The sequence below is a fragment of the Equus caballus genome, chromosome 11 (genome assembly GCF_041296265.1).
Source record: "Equus caballus isolate H_3958 breed thoroughbred chromosome 11, TB-T2T, whole genome shotgun sequence".
In the NCBI taxonomy this organism is placed as follows: domain Eukaryota; kingdom Metazoa; phylum Chordata; class Mammalia; order Perissodactyla; family Equidae; genus Equus; species Equus caballus.
Genome location: NC_091694.1, coordinates 3935003 through 3959852, shown reverse-complemented (window position 1 = coordinate 3959852; position 24850 = coordinate 3935003). Strand labels below are relative to the sequence as shown.

General features: G+C 47.8%; 1 protein-coding gene across 6 annotated transcripts in view; it reads right to left on the bottom strand.

Annotated features, from left to right (window-relative positions):
- CYTH1 (cytohesin 1) overlaps positions 1–24835 on the bottom strand; it is an 82728-nt gene extending 57893 nt beyond the window's left edge. For 2 of the 6 annotated variants that reach the window (XM_070226827.1, XM_070226829.1), the window contains exon 1: positions 24718–24835. In XM_070226827.1, the coding sequence (XP_070082928.1) occupies positions 24718–24748 (31 nt within the window). In that variant the 5' untranslated portion in view covers positions 24749–24835. Of the gene's footprint in view, positions 1–23955; positions 24126–24242; positions 24293–24717 lie in introns of those variants that run through there. The other 4 variants (XM_070226828.1, XM_070226832.1, XM_014738256.2 and 1 more) reach the window with 3 other exon arrangements.
- Between the last annotated feature and the right edge of the window lie 15 nt (positions 24836–24850).

Genomic DNA, 24850 nt, shown 5'->3' with positions numbered 1-24850 from the left:
GTTTTAGCTGTTTGTTTTAGGGATTCTAATACAGCACGGTACTGGCATGGGACAGACCCACAGGACAGAATGTAGAGCCCAGAAATAGCCCCACACAGATATAAACACTTGACACGTGACAGAGCTGGCCACACAGATGAGTGGGAAGAAAATCGCACATGGATTTTTCCATAAATGTCACTCGGGATTATCCTTCCCATGAATACCAGGAAATATGAGCACGAATGTTCACAGCAGCATTTGGAGCAATAACCCCAAACTGGAAACCACCTAAAAGTCCATCAAAAGTGGAACAGATTTTTTTTAACTGTGGTATATTCAAACAATGAAATATTATACGTTGGCAAAAATGAACGAACTATGGCTACAGGAAACAATGTGGTTAAATCTCATGGAGATAATGTTAAGCAAAAAAGGCCTTCAAAATTAGAAGATAACTTTATTGGAAAATTTTTTTTTTTTGAGAAAGATTAGCCCTGAGCTAACATCTGCTGCCAATCCTCCTCTTTTTGCTGAGCAAACTGGCCCTGAGCTAACATCCATGCCCATCTTCCTCTACTTTTTTTTTTTATATGTGGGACGCCTGCCACAGCACGGCTTGCCAAGCGGTGCCATGTCCACACCCCGGATCCGAACCAGTGAACCCCAGGACGCCAAAGCGGAACGAGCACACTTAACCACTTGCGCCAACGGGCCAGCCCAATTGGAAAAATTTTATACCAAATCCAAGAAAAGTGTTAAGGACAGACTAAGATATTTTTTAATATGCAAAGTCAGAACACAGACCTCTCACATACCCTTTCCTAGTAAACTTCTAGAGAATGTGCTTCTGCAAACTTAAGGAAAACCAAAAACAGGAAAGACATGGGCCTAGGAAGAGGTGATCCAACAGAGAGGTAAGCCCAGAGTGACTCTGCAGGGAAGACGAAACAGGCCACACAGCAGAGCAACTATGGAGATCTGAGCAGAAGAATGCTGAGCCCCGTCCAGGGGAAGACGACTGACTGATGCGTCTAAGCAGGTGGAAAACATTACAGATAAGCGCGGGGCAGAGGTGCAGTACTTTGGGAAGCAACTGATAATTTCCAGAAAACCAGGCAAAGGACAAACGGAGGCAACCAATAGCTCCATGAAAACAAAGAGTCATACCAGAAGGACGGCAGGGTTGTAAAGAGCGGCGTGGTCGACAGAAACCCACAGAGCGCGTCTGAAATGGCAATCAAGCAGGAGCAGGAGACTACTGTTTTAAATTTGGACATAAATTGTGTGAAAAACAGTTAAAAAAAATTCAAAACGGCTGCCCCTCAGGAAAGGGTCTCCAGGGGGGCAGGGAATTGCTATTTTTCATTATAACCCTTTAATTCACTACGATGTTTTTCTTTCCTCCAAGACGGCAAACGTTTGTCTGGATTGTTATTTAAAAGACATTATATATATATATATCACATAGACTTTTAAATAAAGGGGCTGATTTTAAATCAGTACAGTGCTTCCAAACATCAAGATCAAACAGAATTCGTGCTGATTACATCGAGGGTTCACTATGTGAAATTTAACCATATTTTAAAAATTACTTTAACCCAAAATGGTATCAACACGTTGAATTTCCTTAAGGTAGAATTTTTTTAAATTGAGATAGAATTTACAAACCATAAAGTTCACTCTTTTAAAGTGTACAATTCAGTGCTTTGTAGTATACTCACAAAGTTACGGAAGTATCACCATTACCCAATTCTAGAACGTTTCTAATCACCCAAAAAGAAAACCCTACAGCCCCTCAGCAGTCACCCCCACTGCCCAGACCCCCAGCCCTTGGCAACCACTAATCTACTGACTCTGTGGCCTTGCCTTCGTCAACACGTGGCCTCCTGTGCCAGGCCTCTCTCACCCAGCATAACGCCCTCGGGGCGCAGCCACACTGCAGCACAGGTCAGGGCTTCATTCCTTTCTACGGCTGAACGATACCCACGGTAGCGCTGGACCCCTCTCTGCTTATCCATTCATCAGTTGATGGACACTTGGGTTGTTTCTCTTTTTGACTATTATGAATAATGTTATTATAAGCATTCATGTAAATTTTTGTGTGGTATATGTGATCTTTTAAACTAGGTACATGTATCACTGTGATAAAAATAAATTTTAAAGCATTTTCTCTATTTCTATCTGAATCCTACGTATTCTTCAAGGTCGGCTCCAGAGCCTCCTCCCACAACTCTCTCACCCTCACCCACCGCGCCCCACATACAAGAAACGAAGCTGAAGGCGCTGACTCCGATTGATAAGCTTCACCTCTAAAGATTTTATGATTCTATGAACTAAGACTCCCATTCTCAACGATGAAGAGTGACTGCTGAGCCAGCTTTCTCTGCTTTGGGATAAACACAGAGTAATCACGTTAGGTCCTCCATCGGCTCAGTATAAATACCATCCCACCGCGTGATGAAGGGATGGTTTCAACATGTCCTGGGTCAAACGAAAATGTTTAAAGGTCAAATGAGCCTAACGGTTTTGTAGGCGGATAATGATGACTAAGCTATCAGGAAAGGTCATTCTTTAACTGGATTAAAGTAATGCATTAAAAGCATCAGCCATTTATGATAAATTCAACCGATATTTCCAGCAATGATCTTTCTGGTACTTTTACTATTTGGGGGAATACAAAATTAATGTCAGGGAGGAGAGACGATCCAATGAATTCACTGGGTTTTCTGAATTACAAATTCAATTAGTAATTTTTAGAAAAAAATTTCCAGTCTTCACTAAATATTTAAACAGTTGACATCCCGGTGTGGAATGCAAGTGTGTCTGTGACAGTGCAGTCCTCGACAGCTCAGAGCGTAAGCACAGAGGCGGGGAACGGGGGAGTTGGCCCGCTTGCTCTTCGCTTTGGCCGTCTGCTCTGATGCGCAAGCACAGCATATCCCCTTCCGGCTTCCTCTGCTCCCTTTCTGCCTTACTAATTATACATCACCTCCTTTCTTCGTAAAACCACAAGACCAACGTTACAAAACCGGTGCACTCCACCCATCCTTTTACTCAGCTGACAGCACACTGAGCCAGTGGAGATGAAGTCGTCACATGACAGAGGAGCTGCTGAGGGAGACAGACCACGATCACATTTTGTCGTGGGGCAAAGAAGGCAGGAGATAGTACCATGAAAGTCAGCCAGTCCAGACTTCCTGATATCTGTTATTGATTTTAAAACAAACTAAGCAGAAACCATTGTTTTGTCTAAACTCTACTCTCCTTGTTTCAGAAGGCGAGTGCTTTCAGTAAAAAACAAAACAAACAAGAAAACTCTATTTTTGAAAGGGTGCTTCTTCAAGATTTTCTTCAAGCTCTTAAATCATTGTTCAGATGTTGATTTTCCCTAAAAAAATTCCCTTCCAGTCCCAAAAATATTCCCAGCAGCTTTAGAAGCAGTTCTCAGAAGCTACCATTAACCAAAGAAATACCAAGCGCTCCTGCAGTAATACCAAATCGTCACCGCACCAACTATTTCTCAGCCTGTTCCCTGGGGGTCTTCGGAAAGGGACAGTTTGTCAACTGCCAGTCTAGCCTCCCACGTGCCCAGAAAGGGGAGGGCACGGGAGACGGGCACACAGTGCTGTCCACACAGGAAGCTGGGGCACATCCCCAAGAGCAATGCCAGTGGCCCCCACGAGCGTGGAGCAGCAGAGACAGAGAAAAGCAGACTCCTTTAGAGCACATTTTGGAGGCAGAATGAAGAGTCCTACTAATGAACTGGATACGGAAAACGAGAGAAAGGAGGGCGCACGGCTGGTTTCCCAACGTTTGATTTGCACGACTGGGTGGACCAACACGCTATTTCCCAGGACGGGGAAGCCGGGGCACAGGGTCAGGGGCTCTGCTGTGTGAGACCCTCGGCATCCCGGGGGGATGACACACGAGGCAGTGCGCCTTCAGAGCCTGAAGCTTGCGGGGAGGACGAGGGCTAGAGACACAGTCTGTCCTCGCGATTTGGCAGTCACATCCCAGAAGGTCCTGCTAAGCCTGCACTGGCCCACACTAGCCAGCGCGCCCACGGAAACACAGGGCTAGGGTCCCGTGGGCGCCTGATCACAACATTTTCTCAAGCGATCAACACACAAGCTGGTCTTAGGTGTTTCTGTTTAAGGACACCTTGTTCACGCTCGATCCACTAACTCACTGCCATTGAACTCACACCTGAAGTAAGCTCACCCAACGCACGTGTTTTCTCCGTGGGGCACATCCCAGCCTTCTCACACTTGGGCACACTAGACAGCACCTCAGCACCATGCTTGGGGCCATTTTAAACAGCCAAATCACCAACAAAAAGCACAAAAATGTGGCACTAAATAGAGCACATAAAGGACCCTTGCTCACAGCATGAGAGCTGCACCGAGGAGAGCATCACCTGGGCGCCACACCTGGCATCTGCGGGGTGACTCTCACTCTTCACTGCCCTGCTCGTGTCCACAAACAACCGTGAAAGCACCACTTTCATATTGATTTAGGGCTGACAAATAAATTTTAGTGAGTAGGCAAATTCACAAATATGGGATGCACAAACAATGAGGACTGGGGTATAAATTTGGGAGACATCGGAGGATAGGTAGTTCTTAAAACCATTGGTTACATCAAATAATACTTTCAAATGTTCAAAAGATCTGACTACCTAGGAAGAAAGTGAACCTTGACCTACTTCACAAATTTGCAACCTGTTTCCAGATGCTTAAAGTCGGGGACCCCTCCATCTTCCTCTCTTCACCAGTTATAAAGCCGATAGTTTTGTCTCTATTTTCTGATACCTTTCTCTATTTCTAGGAGTTCAGAACTTGGAAGGGAAAGAAAGACAATTTGTTTATTGCTCTCTCCTCCTGTATGGGAAAGAGCTTTATCATATGCATTTCATACCAATTTTCATAGAAATTACCTTTAAAAAGAATCTAATTGGGGAAAAATCTCTATCAATTGACTGCAGGACTAAGAGGGTAAATAATGCTGCCAATGGTTAGGAAGACAACTAAGAATTTTGCAAAAGCACATAAATTAGTTTGTAACTTTGACCAAGTAAATGTAAATAATGTCACAAACCTCATATCACAAAGTGATTATACAAATTAAGCTTTATACTGAAAATGTAAATATCTAATTAAATACAAAGCTATAGGCAGTACTGTAGAACACAAAACTTGTTTGTTCAGTATGGGACAGTCCTGCCAAAAAGTCCTGCCAAAAAGCTGTGTATAATCTTGGCTTGGAAACAAGACGTCCAAGAACATATGGAGAAAAAAAAGAGTCCTCTCAGAGTTCACAATTCTCCCCAAAGACTTTCTCTTTTTGCCCCAAGTCTTCATGCTCGTGCCTGAGTGAGCTGGGTGCCCAGGAGCTTGAGGACATGGGGGCCAAGCTCTCGGCCCACCCAAAGGCTGGCAGACTGCACATAAAGGATGAGAGGCTGCGGGCATCCCTTGTTAATCACACGGGATTCACGCAGCAACCTTGGGAATCTTGCAAGAGATCGCAAACATTAAATTAAGCAGTACTAACAATTAGGATAGAAAACAGCACATAATAAGGTACTAAACAGTACATAATAAGTGGACTAAATAGGCGATTTAAGCATACTGCAATTACGAAAAGGCCAATTTCCCCAACTTTAAGTCAGATTACTTTTAACTCCTGCCATCTAACTCGTCTGGGGACATAAATCACCGATTCTTTAGAATAACCTTTAATTAATACCTTAATTTCAAAGTAGAAGATCATCTACCTGGTAGTTCAAACACTAAAAACCCCTCAACAAAAGAATTGTTCTAAAAAGACTTTATAGCGTAATTCCTTTTAAAAAAATATTGACACCCTCCCTGCTTTTCAAAGGTTACCACTGAGTGGTGTGATCCATCCAGCGGGTGGCAAACGCCTGGCTGAGACGTGAGAGGGCGCTGTCTTCTAGCTACACTCGGGGGAGGAACAAAGTGACCGTGGAGGACCTTCCATGGTGTTTGTCTCACAACGTCATGAACAAGAGCCACGAGCTACCGAGGAGAAACCCACCCGACAGACAGAGAAAGCCTGGAAAGGGAAAGCACAGGAGAAGCGCACACATGCTGACGGAACGTTCCAAAGGGCCACACGCCGCCCCCAATTGGTGCAGTGCTCTTATGGGGATCTGCCCACTCATGGGAACTTATACTTCTAAATTTTTGCACGAAGTTCCCCCCCCAATTTTAAGGAAGTATAAAATTGAGATTTTTACTACAGAAACAGAAAAAAAAGTTTTCATTTACTTGTGACTGTTTCAAGTTTTACGTCACTTTTTTTTTTTCAGGTAAATCCAAATTTTTTTTTTTTTGAGGAAGATTAGCCCTGAGCTAGCTACTGCCAATCCTCCTCTTTTTGCTAAGGAAGACTGGCCCTGAGCTAACATCTGTGCCCATCTTCCTCTACTTTATATGTGGGATGCCTACCACAGCATGGCTTGCCAAGCAGTGCCATGTCCACACCTGGGATGCGAACCAGCGAACCCCAGGCCGCCAAAGCGGAACGTGCGCACTTAACCACTGCGCCACTGGGCCGGACCCAGGTAAATCCAGATTTTTGTTGACTGAAGCAAAAATGATAACATATTAAAACATTCTTTAACTGATTTGCATAATAGAGACTTACATAAAAGCTTTTCTAAGACTTAAAAGCAGTTACATACCATTCCTGACTACCTCTACTACATTTTACATATAATAAAACATTTTTAAGGTGGGGAAAAAAACCCCTATGATACAGCCCAGCCATTCCACTCACAGGTATTAACCCAAGAGAAATGAAAACATAGCCACACAATGACCCGTTCATGAATGCTCACAGCAGCTTTATTCACAATGGCCAAAAACTGGACAACAACCCACAAGCTCATGACAGGTGAATGGATAAATAAAACGTGGTCTTCCAGACAGTGGACCACCACCCAGCAATAAAAAGAAAGAGTGACACCCCCAAAATGATCTCAAACACTTCGAGCTGAGTGAGAGTCAGAGGCAATAGAGAATACATTGTATGATCCCATTTACAGAAAATTCTGGGAAATGCAAAGGAATCAGCAGTGACAAAAAGCAGATCGGGGGTGCCTAGGGTGGAGGGGAGGTATGGGCTACAAATGGACACGGACATTTCAGGGCAATGGAAACGTGCTGTGTCTTGACTGTGATGGTGGCCTCATTGGTGTACAAATCTGTCACATAGATCTTATCAAACTGCGCACTTGACATGGATACAGTTTGCCATATGTAAATTATATCTCAATAAATAAATGCTTCTCCTGTGAGAATTTTTTTTAAAAACTACAAGAAGAGAGAACCTGAAAAGTTTGTAGCAGAGAAGTGGAAATTACTGTACTTATTGTCACAAATTAAAGATGTTTAGACATCACCACTGGTACCCTAGTTTGCTGTGGAGGCCCCACGAAGGCCTCGAGAGCATCTGTGGATGACGGCCATCGCTGCCGACACTCCCAGGCCCCCGCTGCAGGTCAGCTCCCTGACTGATGTACGCGGAGCACCTCAACGGACCCTGCACGATGACCTTGTACAATGACCCGGTACGACTGTGTCATTAGCCCGATTCTGTGCCCCTGAGAGAAGACAGATAATTGGCCCAAGGCACAAGACAGCCAGAGCATAAATTAAGGCTGACTGATGAAAGAGCCCTAACAATGCATGTTGGAAAAAGTATTAAAAGACAAAGTTATTATGCAAAGTTTGAGCTGCTTCCAACCAAGGTGTCCCTAAACAGGCACTGTCTTCCCTATCCTGATATAAAGAATTTAAAAGCTATCTGTACAGAACTAAATCACGGTTTGTGTGGACTTACTTTCAAAAGTATTTAACACATCTTGGAGACACAGATATCTAAAAAAATGCCTTAGGAACCAAAGTTCAAGTACCAGAGCGAGTCTAACGAACACAGCAAAAATCAGACCACGCTTATCCACAAGGCGGAAAGCAGATGAGTTCTCACTCCAATTCTTAAGAAACCCTCATCCAAACTCAACAGAAAAATACAACTGGATGAAACTGGACTAAACATATAAAGTCAAACTTACTGACCTCGTGATTTCACTTTCAGGAATCTAGTCCAAGAGATAGCCTCAGATATGTGGGCAGTTTTACTCACAATAATGTTATCTGTTATAAGAACAAAGCAGAAACTTCTAAATAACCGACAAGCAAGGACAACTAATTAAATGATGCTGCATCCATATTACCCCGCGTTTGGCAGAGGCAGGCCACCATGGAGCCCGAGCATGCCTGCACGTCGTTCTGTCACATTTGGTTGGTCAAGGAGACCACAGCATGACTCGCTGGCTCCCTGGGGAGGGGGCCTGGCTTGTCTGCTGCCTGCCACAAAAGGTGCTAAGCCCTTAGTCCCTGGTTCCTCAGCTGCAGATCAACCCAATTCTAGCATGGCCATGGTCCGAGCCCATCACATCACTCCGTGGGACCTGGGGTTGGGGAAGTAGCACCCCCAGGCTGAGGTCCTGCTGTCTGCTGTGCTCCATGGAATAAAGTGTCTGGTTCTGACCCAGTGAGTCTCACTACCTGCTGTGAGCCCCAGGGAGCTGTGGCCACCCAGCTGGCCTGCCCATCCTCTCCTCTCCTGTGTGGTCTCGCTTCTCCTGCTGTCCTCTATGAGGACAGGGTCCCTTCCCGATAGATGCCACTAAAAAACTGCCCACACACAAATTTTAATGGCAGAGAAAAACGTACATTACTATTTTTTTAAAGAGGGGGCGGCCCCGTGGCTGAGTGGTTAAGTTCACGCGCTCTGCTTCGGCGGCCCGGGGTTTCACTGGTTCAAATCCTGGGCGCTGACATGGCACTGTTTATCATGCCATGCTGAGGCAGTGTCCCACATGCCACAACAAGAAGGACCTGCAACTAAAAATACACAACTATGTACTGGGGGGCTTTGGGAGAAAAAGGAAAAATAAAATCTTTTAAAAAAGTGGGGGGGGGGAGCACCAGCACAGTGGTTAAATTTGCACGTTCTGCTTCGGCAGCCTGGGGTTCCCCGGTTCGGATCCCGAGTGTGGACCTACGCACCACTTGTCAAGCCATACTGTGGCAGGTGTCCCACATATAAAGTAGAGGAAGATAGGCACAGATGTTAGCTCAGGGCCAGTCTTCCTCAGCAAAAAGAGGAGGATTGGGGGCAGATGTTAGCTCAGAAAAAAAAGCTCAAAACACTTCTCAAAAAAAAGCTACAAAACATTCCACAGAATGACTAGAACTAATTTTTAAGCTTAATTTTTAATCCTACATTTTCCAAAAAGGACTTAAGAGGAGTGAACATGTAGGAATATGCATAGAAAAAGACTGAAAGGAAATTACACCAAAGCGTTGGTGGTGATGGGTCCGTGGGGGTTCATTATACTCTTCCCTCTACTTTTGCATGTGTTTGAAATTTTCCTTAGTAGTAATTTTTCAAAGTCTGCCCAAGTGCTAAAGTAAGGAGGCCACATACAATTATGGCCAATCCTAGCAGGCCACCTAACGTGGCTTAATTTTCAGACGATCTCCCAACAGCCCTTGAGGAGAACGAAAACGACTCAGAAGATGCTTTGGCAAGGCGAGTGAGCCTCAGTTCTTGCGCAGGTCCCGTGTGCCTGGCAGTCCGCGTCCCGAGTGGGGAGGGGCAGGATCTCCTCAGGCCCCTTCCTCTGCAGTGCAGCTCAGGGCTCTAGGATGACACCGTCCTGGGGCTGCCTAGCAACAGGGCAACACCAAGGGAAGCTGGCTTTTTTCTAAAAGGAGCAAAACAGAAACCACACAGACACCTGGGGAGGCTGAAGTGGGGAGGTAGATAAACTTGGTAGCTAGAATAAAGGAGCAAAAAAACCCCAAGCTTGGTTATTTTTTGCTTCTTTGATCTGCTGAGCCTCTGAAAAAGCTCTGCTTGAAAGCTCAAAACCCTCTAAGGGGAATTCTGAATGGCCTAAAGCAAAACCACATCAATTAGATAGTTACAGTTGGAGAAATGCATTTAACACTCAGCCTTCCCTCCCTACAATCCCGGACACACAAATCCTCTCACCATCACTTCATACAATCAACACAGGAAATGAAGGGAACCGTCTCTGCCACTGACCCAAGCCAGGCCCTGCAACGCACCCTGAGGAGAGCGCATGAGGTTCGGGAGAGCGAGTCTCGTACATCTGGGCTCCAGGAATTCAGCAGCTCTGACAACACGTGTGCATGTATGTATTCCGTCACTCCTGGATCCCGCCCTGGAGGATCTCAGTTCACAGACATGGCTGGAGTAGGGGCCCAGAGCAAACTGCTTTTGAAAAAAACTCAGCCAGGTGATTTTGCAGATTAGCCAGTTATGGGAACCACCATTCTAATCCAATTTACCAGATTATACACTTCCAATAGGTAGGTTAAACAAACCACTTTTCTATCTTCATCTGCCTGAGACACCTGATGACTCTAATTATAATAGGTATCGATCTGGAACTGGAAATGCATGGTCATTTTACAAACTCAGATATCTAAAAGTCAAAAACTCTTCCTTCTTTTTCACCACCGATGTTTTACTCCTTGCCTCGCATCCAAAGAGCTAGGTTTTTACAGTTTAACAAAGAACGCAATGACATTTTACTAGTTTCAAATGCTTTTTTCCTACAGCAAACAAAAACCCCACTACAACAGTTCTTAAGATTTTTAAACAGAAGTAAAAAGTAATTCGACACAAAGTACCACATACCCATCTTTCTCAAAGTTACAGGTATCAAATAAATCTGATGACATCACTTCCTAAAATCAAAATTCACCCCAAATACAACTGTCATTCAGCCACCCCCATCTTCACTGGCAGTCAAGAAGAGGCTCCAGCGCTTTTCCTCGTCCCTGCCACACTCACCTGTAGAGCACGAAGGACGCCCCTGCCTGCTCCCTCTGGCACACCGCCAGCTCTAGGTCCACAGCTTAGCTTTAGTTTCAATGTCTGGTCTGAATCCTTATAAAGGTTATAGACGTTTTTCTTTGCAGAGACCCATGTGAGTTGATAAAACACAATTTTATAATCATAACCAGGATATCTCCTGAGCAACCTGTTTTGCACTCAGCTTCATATGGCCATCCTCCACACCTGTGCATGCAGACCTCACAGCTGTGAGGGGCACCTGACACTCTGTAACATAAATACACAATTACATATTGAACCATCTCCTTACCGACAATCATTTAGTAGTTTCCAAGTTTTGACTCCCACAGCAATGCTCTAGCACATGTCCTGTTCACATGTTCTCCTACACGAGCTCACTCCCGCAGCCATGCTACGGCACACGTCCAGTTCACATGTTCTCCTACATACGAGCCCACTCTCGCAGCCATGCTACAGCACACATCCTGTTCACATGCACACCTCAGCTACCTGCCTTTTGAGTCCAAATGGTTCTGAAGTTATTTTCTCCAGGTCACGATCTCCAAGTACCATTCAGTCTCATAGCAACTGTTTTCTTCGGTCCTGCTGCTCCAGGCTGGAATCAGGTGACGTATAACCTATTTTTGTGTGTAAATCAACTGATCTTGGGGATAATACAGAGAACTAAAATTGCTCAGACTTCCTAGAGTCTATTAAAACACTTTTAAAAATCAAAAGTGACTTTTAACTATATGCTTTTCTCTATCAAACAAGTTTTTACTATAAAGATATGTTACTTTTATAATTTTTTAAGGTAGAAATTTAAATTCCTATTATTAGAGTGCTATATATATACATATTTATGTGTTCAAGAAAATGGGAGATTATAGCAAAATCAGAAAAGAGGAAGACCGGTACTATCTAGCCAAAAATTCAGTCTTGTATGACTTTTAACTATATGCTTTTCTCTATCAAACAAGTTTTTACTATAAAGATATGTTACTTTTATAATTTTTTAAGGTAGAAATTTAAATTCCTATTATTAGAGTGCTATATATATACATATTTATGTGTTCAAGAAAATGGGAGATTATAGCAAAATCAGAAAAGAGGAAGACCAGTACTATCTAGCCAAAAATTCAGTCTTGTATCCCTGAAATCTATTCAGGGTAAAAATTAACCAAATGAGCCTTTAGCAGGAATTTGTGCAAGAGTAACAGCACCCGGCCTGCTTCCTCCACACAATGAGACGTCCATCATGTGACAAAGCACAAAAGACAGATGTCTGGGAAAAAAATCACCACATAATGACATGCCAATATCTCCTTCTAGAATAATGAACTCCTTTTTCCTATCAAGCTCCATCATTCAGGGATGTTTCCAATACCTGAAACTAGGAAAAACTCTCTTTGTTATCAAAGAAAGTACAAACACATTCCTAAGAACGGGCAGCAACAACATAGCCTTCCGACTGAAGACTTTCTTCTGGTAATTTGATGACAAATAGGGCTGTTGAGGAGCAGAAACAGGATGTACGGGTCAAAGCCTGATGATGTTTTGCACACACTTTCAACTAGGAATGCTCTAGAACTAGCCCGATTCTGTAATCCTTACTATGCATTTGGAACATTTCCTCAAGAAGAAAAAGATACGCACGAAGGACTAAGCTGCTTATCCTCACTAGAAACACCCAGGGACACAAAAGCCACAGGGTGGTGTGGTCGGCAGGATAATGGCCCCCAAAGACATCCACGTCCTGATCCCAGAACGCGTGGATCTGTTCACCTTTGTGGCAGAGGGGAACTAAAGTTGCAGACGGAGTTAAGGTTGCTCATCAGGTGACCTAGGGATGGGAAGTGTCCTGGATTATCGGGGTGGGCACAGTGTAATCACAAGGTCCTTAAATGCAGAAGAGGGAGGTGGGAGGGGCAGTGTCAGAGCGACGAGATGTGAGAAAGACTCGACCAGCCACTGCCGCTTTGAAGACGGAGCGGGGCCAGGAGCCAAGGTATGCAAGCAGCCTCAAAAAGGTGGAAAAGCAAGCAAAGATTCGTTCCTTGAGCCTCCAGACAGAACCAGCCCTGCTGACACTTTGATCTTAGTGAGACCCAATCTAGACTTGTGACCCAGGGAGTAGTAAAATAATAAATTTGTGTTATTTTAAGCCACTAAATTTGTGATAGTTTGTTACAGCAGCCATAAAAAAAATGATAAATGAAGCCACTTCTTTTGTCTCTCTATGGCGCTGAGGGCATGTCCAGAAAGGATCCAAGTCAGAGTAGCATTCTACCAAGATATCCAGTTGCTTTCCTGATTCTTTTAATCGTGAAAAAAAATCAATCACAAATTTGTAATCCTTGTCAAGATACACGCATTTCTCAAACACCTTCACACTTCCTAGATAAAGTGGACTCAGACCACAGATCACCTTACCGGAGGTTCTACTAGCCTTTTTTTTTTTTATGAGGAAGATTAGCCCTGAACTAACTACTGCCAATCTTCCTCTTTTTGCTGAGGAGGACTGGCCCTGAGCTAACATCCACGCCCATCCTCCTCTACCTTATATGTGGGATGCCTGCCACAGCATGGCTTGCCAAGCAGTGCCATGTCCGCACCCAGGATCCGAACCAGGGAACCCCAGGCCACCGAGAAGTGCAATGTGCGAACTTAACAACTGCTCCACCGGGCCGGCCCCTCTACTAGCATCTCTTAAAGAATTTCTTTGCCACACTCATCTTCAAGAATAGAATCATCACATATTTCGTCTAAACGTCCCTTTTTTTTAAGATTTGTACTGAAATCTCTGAATGCATAGAAAGCCTTCCATAACCCTCCCAGCAAATCCGTAGTGAGGAACTTCCTAGCTGGTTATTACCTCGACCAGCTGCAGCCCCAAATAAACCACAAAGCAACAGAAGAATGAGATGGGACATGACATGTGTGAGGTGAAACGGCTACATGCTAATTTCAACTGCAACTTACGAGTTGACATGAGCAATTTCAGTGAGATCAAAAACAGATGGGAAGAGGGAGTGTGGATTTAACAATTCATTCAACAAACTCTGAGAGCCTACAACGTCCCGGCCCGGTTGTAGGCATGTGGGTTGTGTCTGATAACAAAAGATGAAGATTCCTGCCTTCATGGAGCTTCCATCTCAGCTGGAGAAGACAACCACAAATAGTAAATGTAATAGGTAGAAGGCGATGAGTGCCGACAGGGGTCGAGCAGAGCGGGAGAGCACCACTCAGGTTGCTTAATTAGTTGGACCATCTGGGTAATTCTTGCCAGGAGTGGGAAATGGAGCAAAGGCTGGTGAGTGAGGGAATCAATCATGAGGACATCTGGGTGAAAAGCACCTCAAGCCCAGCGAACAGCTAGAGAAAGGCCCTAATGGGGGTATGTGGCTGGTGCGCTCTGGCCCTGCAGGCAGTGGGCCGAGGCGTGGAGATCTGTGAGGGGTCACAGCTCGTGGGGCCCCCCAGAGGCATCAGCATACTCAGAGGTGCCCTCCCTGTGCACCACGGAACACACCTGGGGGTGTTCTCTACAGTGAGACTACAAAGTCTAGGGTGGACCTCTATAAGTCCATAAAATAATCCTTCAGTTCCAATCCTAGCAATCTTTTCAGAACTTCACTTCCTCCAAGCTCTGTCTGCACACAGAGGGAAAGCATTGGAAGTCTTTGTCAAAGTTACTGAATAGGGTGAAGAAGTCACACTCTTTCACAATCAGTAAAAGTCACGCGGAGAAGGGAGGCAAACCGCCCTCAGGAGGAAGCAAGCCCTACGCAGCGCGAAGTCGACCGGGAGGGCTCCAAGTCCAAGAAGACAGCCCAGGACACTCAGCAGCTGCACTCCGACTCCACTTTACTGTTAGCTGCCGTCCTGACGCAGAAGTGACGGTCACAGGAGGTGAAAACCAGGAGGCATGAGAATGAGGACACTCTGGTGTCCCAGCTCGCTGGGTGTCCTGAACGACAGTCCCCTTGCAGGTACGTCCACAGTTGGGCTGAGAGCAGCCAAATGACCAAAGCCCGCTTTTAAAAACTCTTTCAAACACAGTAATAAACTGGCATTCTCACTCAGTGGTTACGAATGCAGGCCCCAAAGTCTGTCTGTGAACCTGCAAAGCAGAAGTCCTGTCTCACAATCCTCGGCGACCCCATCAGGATACTGCCATCCTGACGGGCGCAGCAGAAGCCAGCCTCTCCTCCAACAGGGGACAAGGCTGCCAAGTCAGAGCCTCAGGCAGGAAGACTCTGGGAGGTACTCGGTCGTTCCCCTGAAGAAATGCTACTCTCCTGCAGTGTTCTCTTGTTTCATTGTTGAATTTCTTCTTTCAATGGCCGTTTCTATTTCATCATAAAGGGTGACAAGGCAAGAAGTGACATGAAAAGGCCCTGTAAGTGGCTGAGAGGCAAGCTTGAGTACAGATTTGTAAGAGGCAGGATTACTACTATCAACCTTCACCTAGTTACCTGGATTTCTCATATAAATGCTGGTTGCCCAATCACAAGCTGTACCCTGGCTCCAAGGAGTTCTCAGAGGCCCGGCTGCGTGACTCCGACCGCCCCGACACCAGCCCCGCTTACCAACCCCCCGGAGGAAGGGCCTCTACACCAACCCCGTCCGCAGACCAGGACAAAGATCCTACACACTCCTCAGACCGCAACCCTCAGATTAGCAATGGGTTCTTTCAATACACATCCGTTGAATAACCCGCAATAGATTTTAACCAAAAAACTACCCCAACTTTATCAAGACATGGAACTCTGTACCCCAATTGCAGGAGAAAGACAGGCATAAAAAGTATATAAGGTATATGACAGTGAAGAGTGGTGTGGAGAAATGGAAAGGAGCGGGCAGCACAGCAGAGTGATGAAAGCCGGGCTCTGCAGTCTGAGAAATCTGGGCTCCCACCAGCTGGGTGACCTCATGTAAACAGCCACCTCTCCCAGGCTCCATTTCCTCCCTGTGACTGGCCTGCTATTAGTTCCTCCCACACAGGACCACTGTGAGGACTAAAGGAGCACTCACGGAAAGTGCTCCGCAGTGCACTCGGTGCAGAGCAGTGAGCTACTGCTGTGAAAACAGTGACAGTGCTAACACCTGCTCTGGAATGCGCCCATCGCACGCGAGCCCATGGTTAGGTGTTTTATTCAAAGTAGCTCTCAGCCAAAACACGCTGAAAACTGGAATCCTCCAGGTTCCCACAGTGTCTGCTTCCATCTCCACACATCTTGAAATTTTTCCACTTGTCAACCCCCTACCCTGTGAGCTTCTTGAAAGCAGGGCCTTATTTTAAAATTCTTCAGAGCCCCAGCATCAAGCAAATATCCTGACACAAAGAAGATAATGAAGAAGAGGGTGGAGAGATGGACAGATGGATGGATGGCTGGAAAGCAACTGAGGCGGCCAGGAAGCAGGGAATCCACGTTTTTTCAAGCCTAAATAGCTAGAGTGAGAAGTAAATGGTGATAAAAGTGAAAACAATTAGGGAAGTCTGGAGGGAAGACCAGAGTGGAGCGAGGAAAAGAAGGCCTTCAGACCCGCAGAATTTGCGATGTGAGGGAAGGTCTGAGGGGAACGCCCGGTGGGCCGCTGAAACGCAAGAATACAGCTAAAAGTCAAAACATCCTCTTAATTTCAGCCACTAGGGCTGGTGGCAACTGCATTTCAGGGAAGCAGAGAACATAAGAGAAAGTAACTTAAACTAAATGGCAGGTGCTGTGTATAAAAGCCCAAACAGAAAACGGAATAAGAGCTCCACCCTATCGAGGTTAGAGCTGTAGTATCTGAGTACCAGGACTCAAGACTGGCTCAGGATCGCTTGCAAAATGCGTGTAAGGCGGTCCATCAACAGTCCTAAGGCCCCTAATTGCAAACGAAGCCCCTCCCTCCCGCAGCCCTCCAGCGCCACCCTCTCCCCGCCCACGTGCAGGCCAGCTCCCAGAGGGAGACAACTGATCCCCGCGTCTCCTCTCCAGACCGCTCTCTCCTGGGCATCCCTGCACCTCTTCTCAACCAGCAGGAATCTCGCCCCTTCCCTGGGCTCCACCGCCACTCACGCGCTGATAACTTCTTGAGCTCCAGTTCCAAATCCAACTGCCTAAACAGACCTCTCACAGCGGACGGTCTGTAAGTACCTCAAAACTCCACTCAGTGTGTCCAAAACTGAGCTCCCAGGTTCACCTCTAGACACTCCGTCTCGAAACTCTCCAAGCAGTGGCCCCGAGACAGAAGGTGGCACTCACCTGCAACCCTGCCCCTATCCGTTGGGCGCTCTGTCCCTCCCAAAGCCTGGTAACCAAATCCTACCGATTTTAGGTCCTCCACCCGTCTTGTCATTATTCCTCCCTTTCTCCTCCTCCTCCAAAGGCCCTCATCCTCTAGGTCACCTGGACAGCTGCAACAGCTCCCCAGGGATCTCCCCGGTGCCCATCGGAACCACACCAGTCAGAGGAATCCTCCCAAAATGCAAAGTGAGCGTCGTTCACCACCCTCCATGGCCCAGAGAATAAAGTCCTTGGTAACACACAGAAGCCCTCACGACTTCGCCGAGCCCCCCCAACGCCTGCTCTCAGGCACACACCACTTGCGGTGCCCCAGGGGCCCAGTTACTCGGCGCCTCCTGGCTCTGCTCATTCTCTCTGCCACATTCCCCTGGTCAGCACCAACTCACCTTTCAAACTGCAGCTCTCCTGCAGATTTTCCTCTGCCCAGCCCTCATCCGCCCCAAGTCCAGACAGGACCGCTCTCCTCGGACTACCTCAGTTTGTCATGTCCACCCCTGCAACATCCACTCTGACACTCTCCTTCATAGCGTGCTTCCACATCTGTCTCCGTCTAGGCTCAAAGCATCCGTGACACCAGGGGCTGCACCGTCCGCAGTGGTTACTAACGCTTGTTGACTGAATAAGCACTTACAAATTGCTCACAGAAACCAAAACTGCAAAAGTACTACTGAGGAGGAAAGTGGGTTTTTTTGGTTTCTTAGTTTGTTTGTTTTGGGAGGAGGAAGACTGGCCCTGAGTTAACACCTGTTGCCAATCTCCCTCTTTTTCGCTTGAGGAAGATTGTCCCTGAGCTAACATCTGTGCCAATCTTCCTCTATTTTGTATGCGGATTGCCACCACAACATGGCTTGATGAGTGGTGTAGGTCTGTGCCTGGGATCCAAAACCCACGAACCCAGCCCGCTAAAGCGGAACACACCAAAGTCGACCACTAAGCCACCGGGCCAGCCCCAAGGAAAGTTTTTTTAATAGCATTAAACCAATTCCATCATTCATACCCAACACTAATAATTACAACATAGACTGTAACATGGCCAGATAAAGTCATGCTTCTGAAATAGAAACCTTATGGAAGACTCAAAAAAAAAAGTAGAAAACATGAAAAGACTTGACTAAGGAAGGTAACATCCTGACCCTTGCTGAAGGAGTCAGGCATCACAGAGAGCAGGTCATCACCACCTCACGAGCAGAAAGCAGACAGACACCACGTTCCGTGATCCTGGATGATGAAGAGTAACAAAAATCCCCTACACAGCCTTCAACCTATATTATGTCTTTTTTAGTCAACGCAAAGAGCGAAGCAAAACAACATTACCAGCAGTTTCAGAGGATGTGGGACTCACTTCTCGAACATTTCTAAATAATTTCCCACCTCCTCCATGCCTCTATTATTGCAGCCGAAACTAAGCAACAACAATTAGAGAGACAATCCAGAAGCAGTGTGGCAATGAAGCAGACAGACAGGTCAGGCCAAGAGCCCTTCTCCAGGGGCCCACTGTCCACGCCTTTCATCTTGGAGGGGAGGAGGAAAGGGCGCAGAGGCCTCTAGCAGAGCAGACGACCCCCCCCCACACACACACACAGCCCTCACACTGCAGCTTTCCAAACTCTGCCTCACAGTCCTGTCGCCCCTCCCCCAAGTGACCCATATGCTTGCTCTCACTCTTGAAACGAGAAACAAGAAGGCACTCTCCTGGATCTTACTGTAGGACTACCTGATCCTAAAGGCGTGAAATATATAAGAAAAAGATCTATTTGGCAAGACTGTTTTGGATTAACACACGGGACACTTGGAAAGCAGTGGGCATGTGCCTTAAGACCCCACAGGATGAACTATTGATCATCATAACCCAGACCGATAAGAGCTCCTCAACTCACGATTTCTCCTCTAAAGGAAACATACTGTACTTGGCCAGAAGACACTATTTGAGTTGAGAGACCTTCGATCTTTAAAAGATAAATTAAGGGGGGGCTGGCCCCGTGGCCGAGTGGTTAAGTTCGCGCGCTCTGCTGCAGGCGGCCCAGTGTTTCGTTGGTTCGAATCCTGGGCGCGGACATGACACTGCTCATCAGACCACGCTGAGGCAGCGTCCCACATGCCACAACTAGGAGAACCCACAGCGAAGAATACACAACTATGTACCGGGGGGCTTTGGGGAGAAAAAGGAAAAAATAAAATCTTAAAAAAAAAAAAAAAAAAAAAAAAGATAAATTAAGGAAAGGTAAATAAGTGACAACTACCATTGGTCAAAACCTGACCCAAATCCCAGTCAGAATGAATATATATTTCCCCCGTGCTACAAATAAGAGAAAAACATAAACACTTGACTTGATACAGGCCATAAAAAAAGAGTTAATCTCAGTTAAGTAAATGAAGAAATCATCGTCCCACATGAAGAGCCAGGTCATAATACACAATGTGCAAATACATACATATAATACACAAATATGCAAAAGAATTTTTTTTCATCCTGGCTAGGAATCAATAGATTTAAAGAGGTGCCATTTTGTAACCATAAAATTGGTTTTTTTTAAAAAAAAAAAAGCTTTCAAATGCTAATCCTCAGCAGTGGCACACTTGCAGTGACCCTGGAACATGTACCCCACACATCACTAAGAACAGGGTAAACTGGCACAGCCCTTTTGGAAAGCAAATTGGCACCACGCATCAAGAATTCTGAAAATGTTTATACCCTCTGACAAGTTAATGTCACCCCTGGAAATCTACCTTAAAGACCATAAAATATGTAATTATGGTAACCTTATGTTCCAGATTTTCTAAGACAGCCCTGACTTCATATAACTGTATTCTTTTCAATAAAGGCAAATCATTAAGTGTATAAATTTGAGAACAATGAAAGTCATCAATATCAGAGAAAAACAAAGCAAATTGGTTTGGCATGGAGTCAAACGCACAGGAAAAAGTGTTCCTGTTTCTGTTTGGGATGGAGACTGAAGACAAAAGCTCAAGCTCATTGAATGTTGACTTTTGCCGCAGGGAACCTGGTGCAAGCTATTAGTCCCTCAACACTTGCTAGGCTGCTTCTATTGGGCCCCAGGCCCCATGCTTGTTCCAGAGGCACAAAGACGAAACAGCAAATCTCCCCGGAACGCCACGGGCTCCCACTCGCCGTCCTGCAGCAGCACCCACGCACGCCACTGCCCACACCTGACTTTATCCGCTGAGGACGGAGGCTGTGCCTGGTTAAGATCAACATCTCCACTCTCTCTTAGAAGCTTATTTCTTAAAGGCCAACTCTCCCTCACACTGCAGAAGAGGCATAAGTCTGAAGCCAATAAAAAGCAAGAGGAGGAGAAGCTGTGTTGGAGAAGTAAAGGCCTTGAGTGGCACCACGAGTTCAATAATCTTAAGAAGCCATGCTCGGAGAGTGGAGTATCTTGTCATCACTGTGACAGAGAATCATCACACTACTATTTCCAATGTTACTACCAGATGACCCTGCCCATCTCTACCTCAGGACCTGTCCTAAAAGAGGCGGACAGCACGCTGGCAACCTCTGGAACAGCCATTCCTGGAGTCAGAACCGTCTGAGAACGTGATGAAAGCTAAGGACCCCCCAAAAGTGCACATTCACAAAAACTTTCACATAAAGTTCCAGAGGAGTCCCATGAAAAGGCAGGTTAAAATGTCTGCTCAAGTGCAGAATCACCAAGAGAAACTGAGTCTTCTCTTGGGCAGGGTATCCCATAAAGGAGAAATACTTCCTCCTTGTGCAAATGGGAACTGTGAAGCCCAGGAAGGACAGCGTTCTAACAAGGAGATAACGTGACTCTAAAAAAAAACAACTTCCCAATTATGTCACATTCGTAAAGAAACTGGGGGAAACAACCAACCGGCCACAAGCGACATGAACATCTCTCTTAAAACGTCAATTATTAAGCTTTTAGAAAATGACTAATTCCACATTTTCCAAAGAAAAATAAGCTTTAAAGTGACTTTGGTTTAACTTCCCCCCCATGGGCCTTCGTAGTATAGTCCATCACACTGCACGTGGAGCTTGAGCCACGCTGTACCTGTCTGGTGAGTTAGGAACCTCAGAAGACACCATCGGTATTGCAGGAGTGTCTGCAGGAAGAAGCTTCCGTACTCAGTGGGGGATCTACACAGGACACCAAAGAACACACCGCTGAGAGAGGCCTTGTTGTTAGTTTTCAAAATTCTCTTTAATTGAACAGGGAAACTAAGACTCATCCTCTGTCTTCAGCATACTACAAATGAGTTATGTTCCAAAAGTTTTTTACGCCAAAGTGGTAGCTGGGAAAATCATAACCCATTTCCCCAAAGACACAATGTTAACACAGGGGTGCTTTCCTAGGCTGACTCACGCAACAACGGAGGCTCTGAGGGCGCCTCTGGACACGGCCTTTCACATGCTTTAGAGTCTGCGCCACACATTTCCTTTTGAAATGTGGCCTCCGAACAGCTGTCTTATCTCTCAAGGTTACTTCTCTGTAAAACCAATGAGGAAAATGGACAGTTCTGGAGCCAGAGGCAAGCCTTGAAGATCTGGGAAACTCATTCTTCCTATGACCATCTTCAGCTATTAGCTCCCTTTTGTGTGGTGAACCCTATGGGTGGGGAATCTTCCTGAACTCAACCTTTTTTGGTTCCTCCAAAATACAAAGAAGATGATTTTTTTTAATTGTATAAAGGGGAAGAATAAATTTCTTTCTCATCTTTATGTGCGGTCAGCCGAATAATGGCCCCCAAAGATATCCACGTCCCGATCCCCAGAACCTGTGAACACGTCACCCTACACAGCAGAGGGGGATCACTGCCGCAGAACTAAGGATGCTGATTCTCATGCGGGATCATCCAGGCGGATCCAATGTAATCACAGAGTCCTAAGGAGAAGAGGCGGAGGTCAGAGGGAAACGAGAAGATGCCGCCTGCTGGCTGTGGACACGGAAGGCGGCCACCAGCCGGGGGATGCAGGAGGCCTTTAGAAACTGGAAAAGGCAAGGAAACGGATGTTCCCCTAGAACCTCCAGAAAGGAACAAAGCCCTGCAAACACCTTGATTTTAGCCCTGTGAGACTAAATTTGGACTTCTGACCTCCAGACTGCAGGATAGCAAATTTGCGTTGGGCTGAGCCACCAAGTTTGTGCTAATCTGTTCCGGCGGCCATAGGAAATGAGTATATCCTGCTTCCATTTACCCCTTTCAAGCACAAATTCATGTCATGCCTGGTGGCAAAGCAGTCACTGTATTAAAAGCAACCAGACCGACAACTTCCTGTCTCGCCTGGCGGGTAAGAACACCAGGAGAGGGCAAGAAGAAAGCCTGGCAGAACACTGCGATGTGACAGAGATTAAAACGGCAAGAGAAGGCAGAGAAAACAGCAGCAGGCAACGCTGGACAAGGCTTCTCACGGGCAGAAAGAGAGGTCTGGAGGGGCCAAAAAATCCTCTGGGACCAGCCAGTGGATGATTTTTTGTTCAATCACAAAAGAAAAGCACACACACAGCTTTTACTCGGAAGGCAACCAGGGGCCATCTGACAGGCACCCCTCCCTAACCAGCTTTGGACTTAGGCACAAGTGAGTCTTGAGAGCAGCTGCGCGCTCAGTGTCTGCAGCTCAGGGTCAAGTTGCAGGTCATAAACCCACCTCTTCACCAGTCAACAGCTTCTCAACACTAACCCATAAACAAACAGATAATCCTAACAACCTGTGTTAGTCACTAAACCAGGATCTGGTTCCATTTAGCCACATAAGCATTTTAAATTCTGCAGGATCTGTACTCTGCTCCCAAACCACGCAAGTTCACCACCTGTTCTATTTGCCATTCTTTCTTAAATTCCTCTCGAATAAAATGTTAATTAACTAAAGCATTTCAAACAACCTTTGCAGCCCCTGCAATTTCAAGCCACGCGAGGGAGGAACGCCCTCGCTGACGGCCAACAGTTTCCAGGGTAAGGTTAGCAGGGGGAGAATTTGGAAACTGTTCGTTTTTGTCAAGTTTTCGCCGTCCGTGTGGTGTGATCACTATGCCGCGTCTATGCGCACCGCCGAGAAGGCAAACTTGAGTTTTCCTGCACGCACCTCCAGGCTGCCCAGACAGCGCGCTGTACCGGTAGCCTATTTAAACCTAACGGTGGTCAGCATAACTAACCCGGCCCTCCCGGGTGACCAGTGGCCGGGCTCCTGGCCCCCGACAGCACCCTCAAGTCACCGGTAACTTGGCCGCAGAAACGTCCCCGGTGGCCTGTCCGCTTCGGTTCGTTGGCTGCTTTCCCGTTTCCGATTCTGAACAAAGGCACGGACCGGGGCACACAACTTGCCAACACCAAGGGGCCAGAAACTATGGAGAACGCGGCGGGGACGCAGGGGACACGGCACCTTCGGGGGCACCGCCGGGCCTGCGCCGGGTGACAGCGGCCGGCGACCCCGCCCCGGAGACCCCCGCCCCGAGACCCCGGGCCGGGCAATCCCGAGCCCTGCGACCTCCGTCCCGGAGACCCCGGTCCCCGCCTCGGCGACCCAGAAACTGCGACCCTGGCAACCTCGGCCCTGCGACCTCCTGCTCCCGCCCCGGAGACCCCCGGCGCCCCTCAGCCTCTCAGGCCCCGGCGACCCCCGCCCTGCAGAGGCCCCCGCCCCGTCCGGCCGCCCGGGGCTCGCGTCCCGCACCACCGTCCCCGGGAAACGCGAGCCGCCGGAGGCGCCGCCGGGCCGGAGAGGGAGGAAGCGAGGGAGGGGGCGTCCGCCGGCCGGGCCGCCGGCCGTACTGACCGTAGCTGTCGTCCTCCTCCATGGTGCCGGCGCCGGGCTCGCCGCTCGCCGCTCGCCGCCCGCGTCCCGCCGCACCTGGCCCCACTCGCCCCGGCCCGGCTCGGAGCCCCGCCCCCGGCCCCGCGCCCGCCGCCGGCCCCTCGCCTCCCGCGGGGCGCCCCGCCCGCCGCCGCCCGCGCGCGCACCCCGGCACGCGGCCGCTTCCCGGCACGCGCCTGCGCACGCGCGCGCGCCCAGGCTCCGCCCCCAGGCCTAAGGTCCCGCCCCCACCGCCCGCGCGCACGCACCCCGGCACTCGGCAGCCTCCAGACCCGCGCCTGCGCACGCGCGCACGCTCAGGCCCCGCCCCTGGGCCCGCTGTTCCGCCCCCGCGCACGCACACCCTGGCACGCTGCCGCTTCCCGGCCCGCGCTCGTCCGGGGAGCCGCCCCCCCGCCCCGCCCCAGGGCCCGAGGCCCCGCCCCCGCCGCCTCCGCGGGGCCGCGCAGGTTTCGAGTTTCGCAAGGGTGGCTCGGGGCATCCGGGTGGCTCACCCGGGCAGCCCCGCAGCCGGCAGCCGGGCCGCCCACATAGGCCCAAGGTCGCGTCCGGCCGCTGAAGGGCAGGGTGGTCCTCGCTGACGTCAACCTCGCGGGCCAGGCCTGCCCCAGCTGGCCAGGGAGGGCCCGGTGGTTGGCCAAAGGCTGCTGAGTATTTGAATTCGTTTATTTCTGCTGTCTGAACCGTAGCACAATGAACGTCAGAGTTCACTGCTGAATTTACCTGGGTCAGGTTTCAAAGGGAGGTGCCTCATCTCCCAGCGTTTCAGGATTCCTGATTCACGCACCCATTAAATGCTCCCGTTTCTAGACTGCTCCCTACATGTTTATTTCCCTGCACTGGGCGGGGCAGTCCC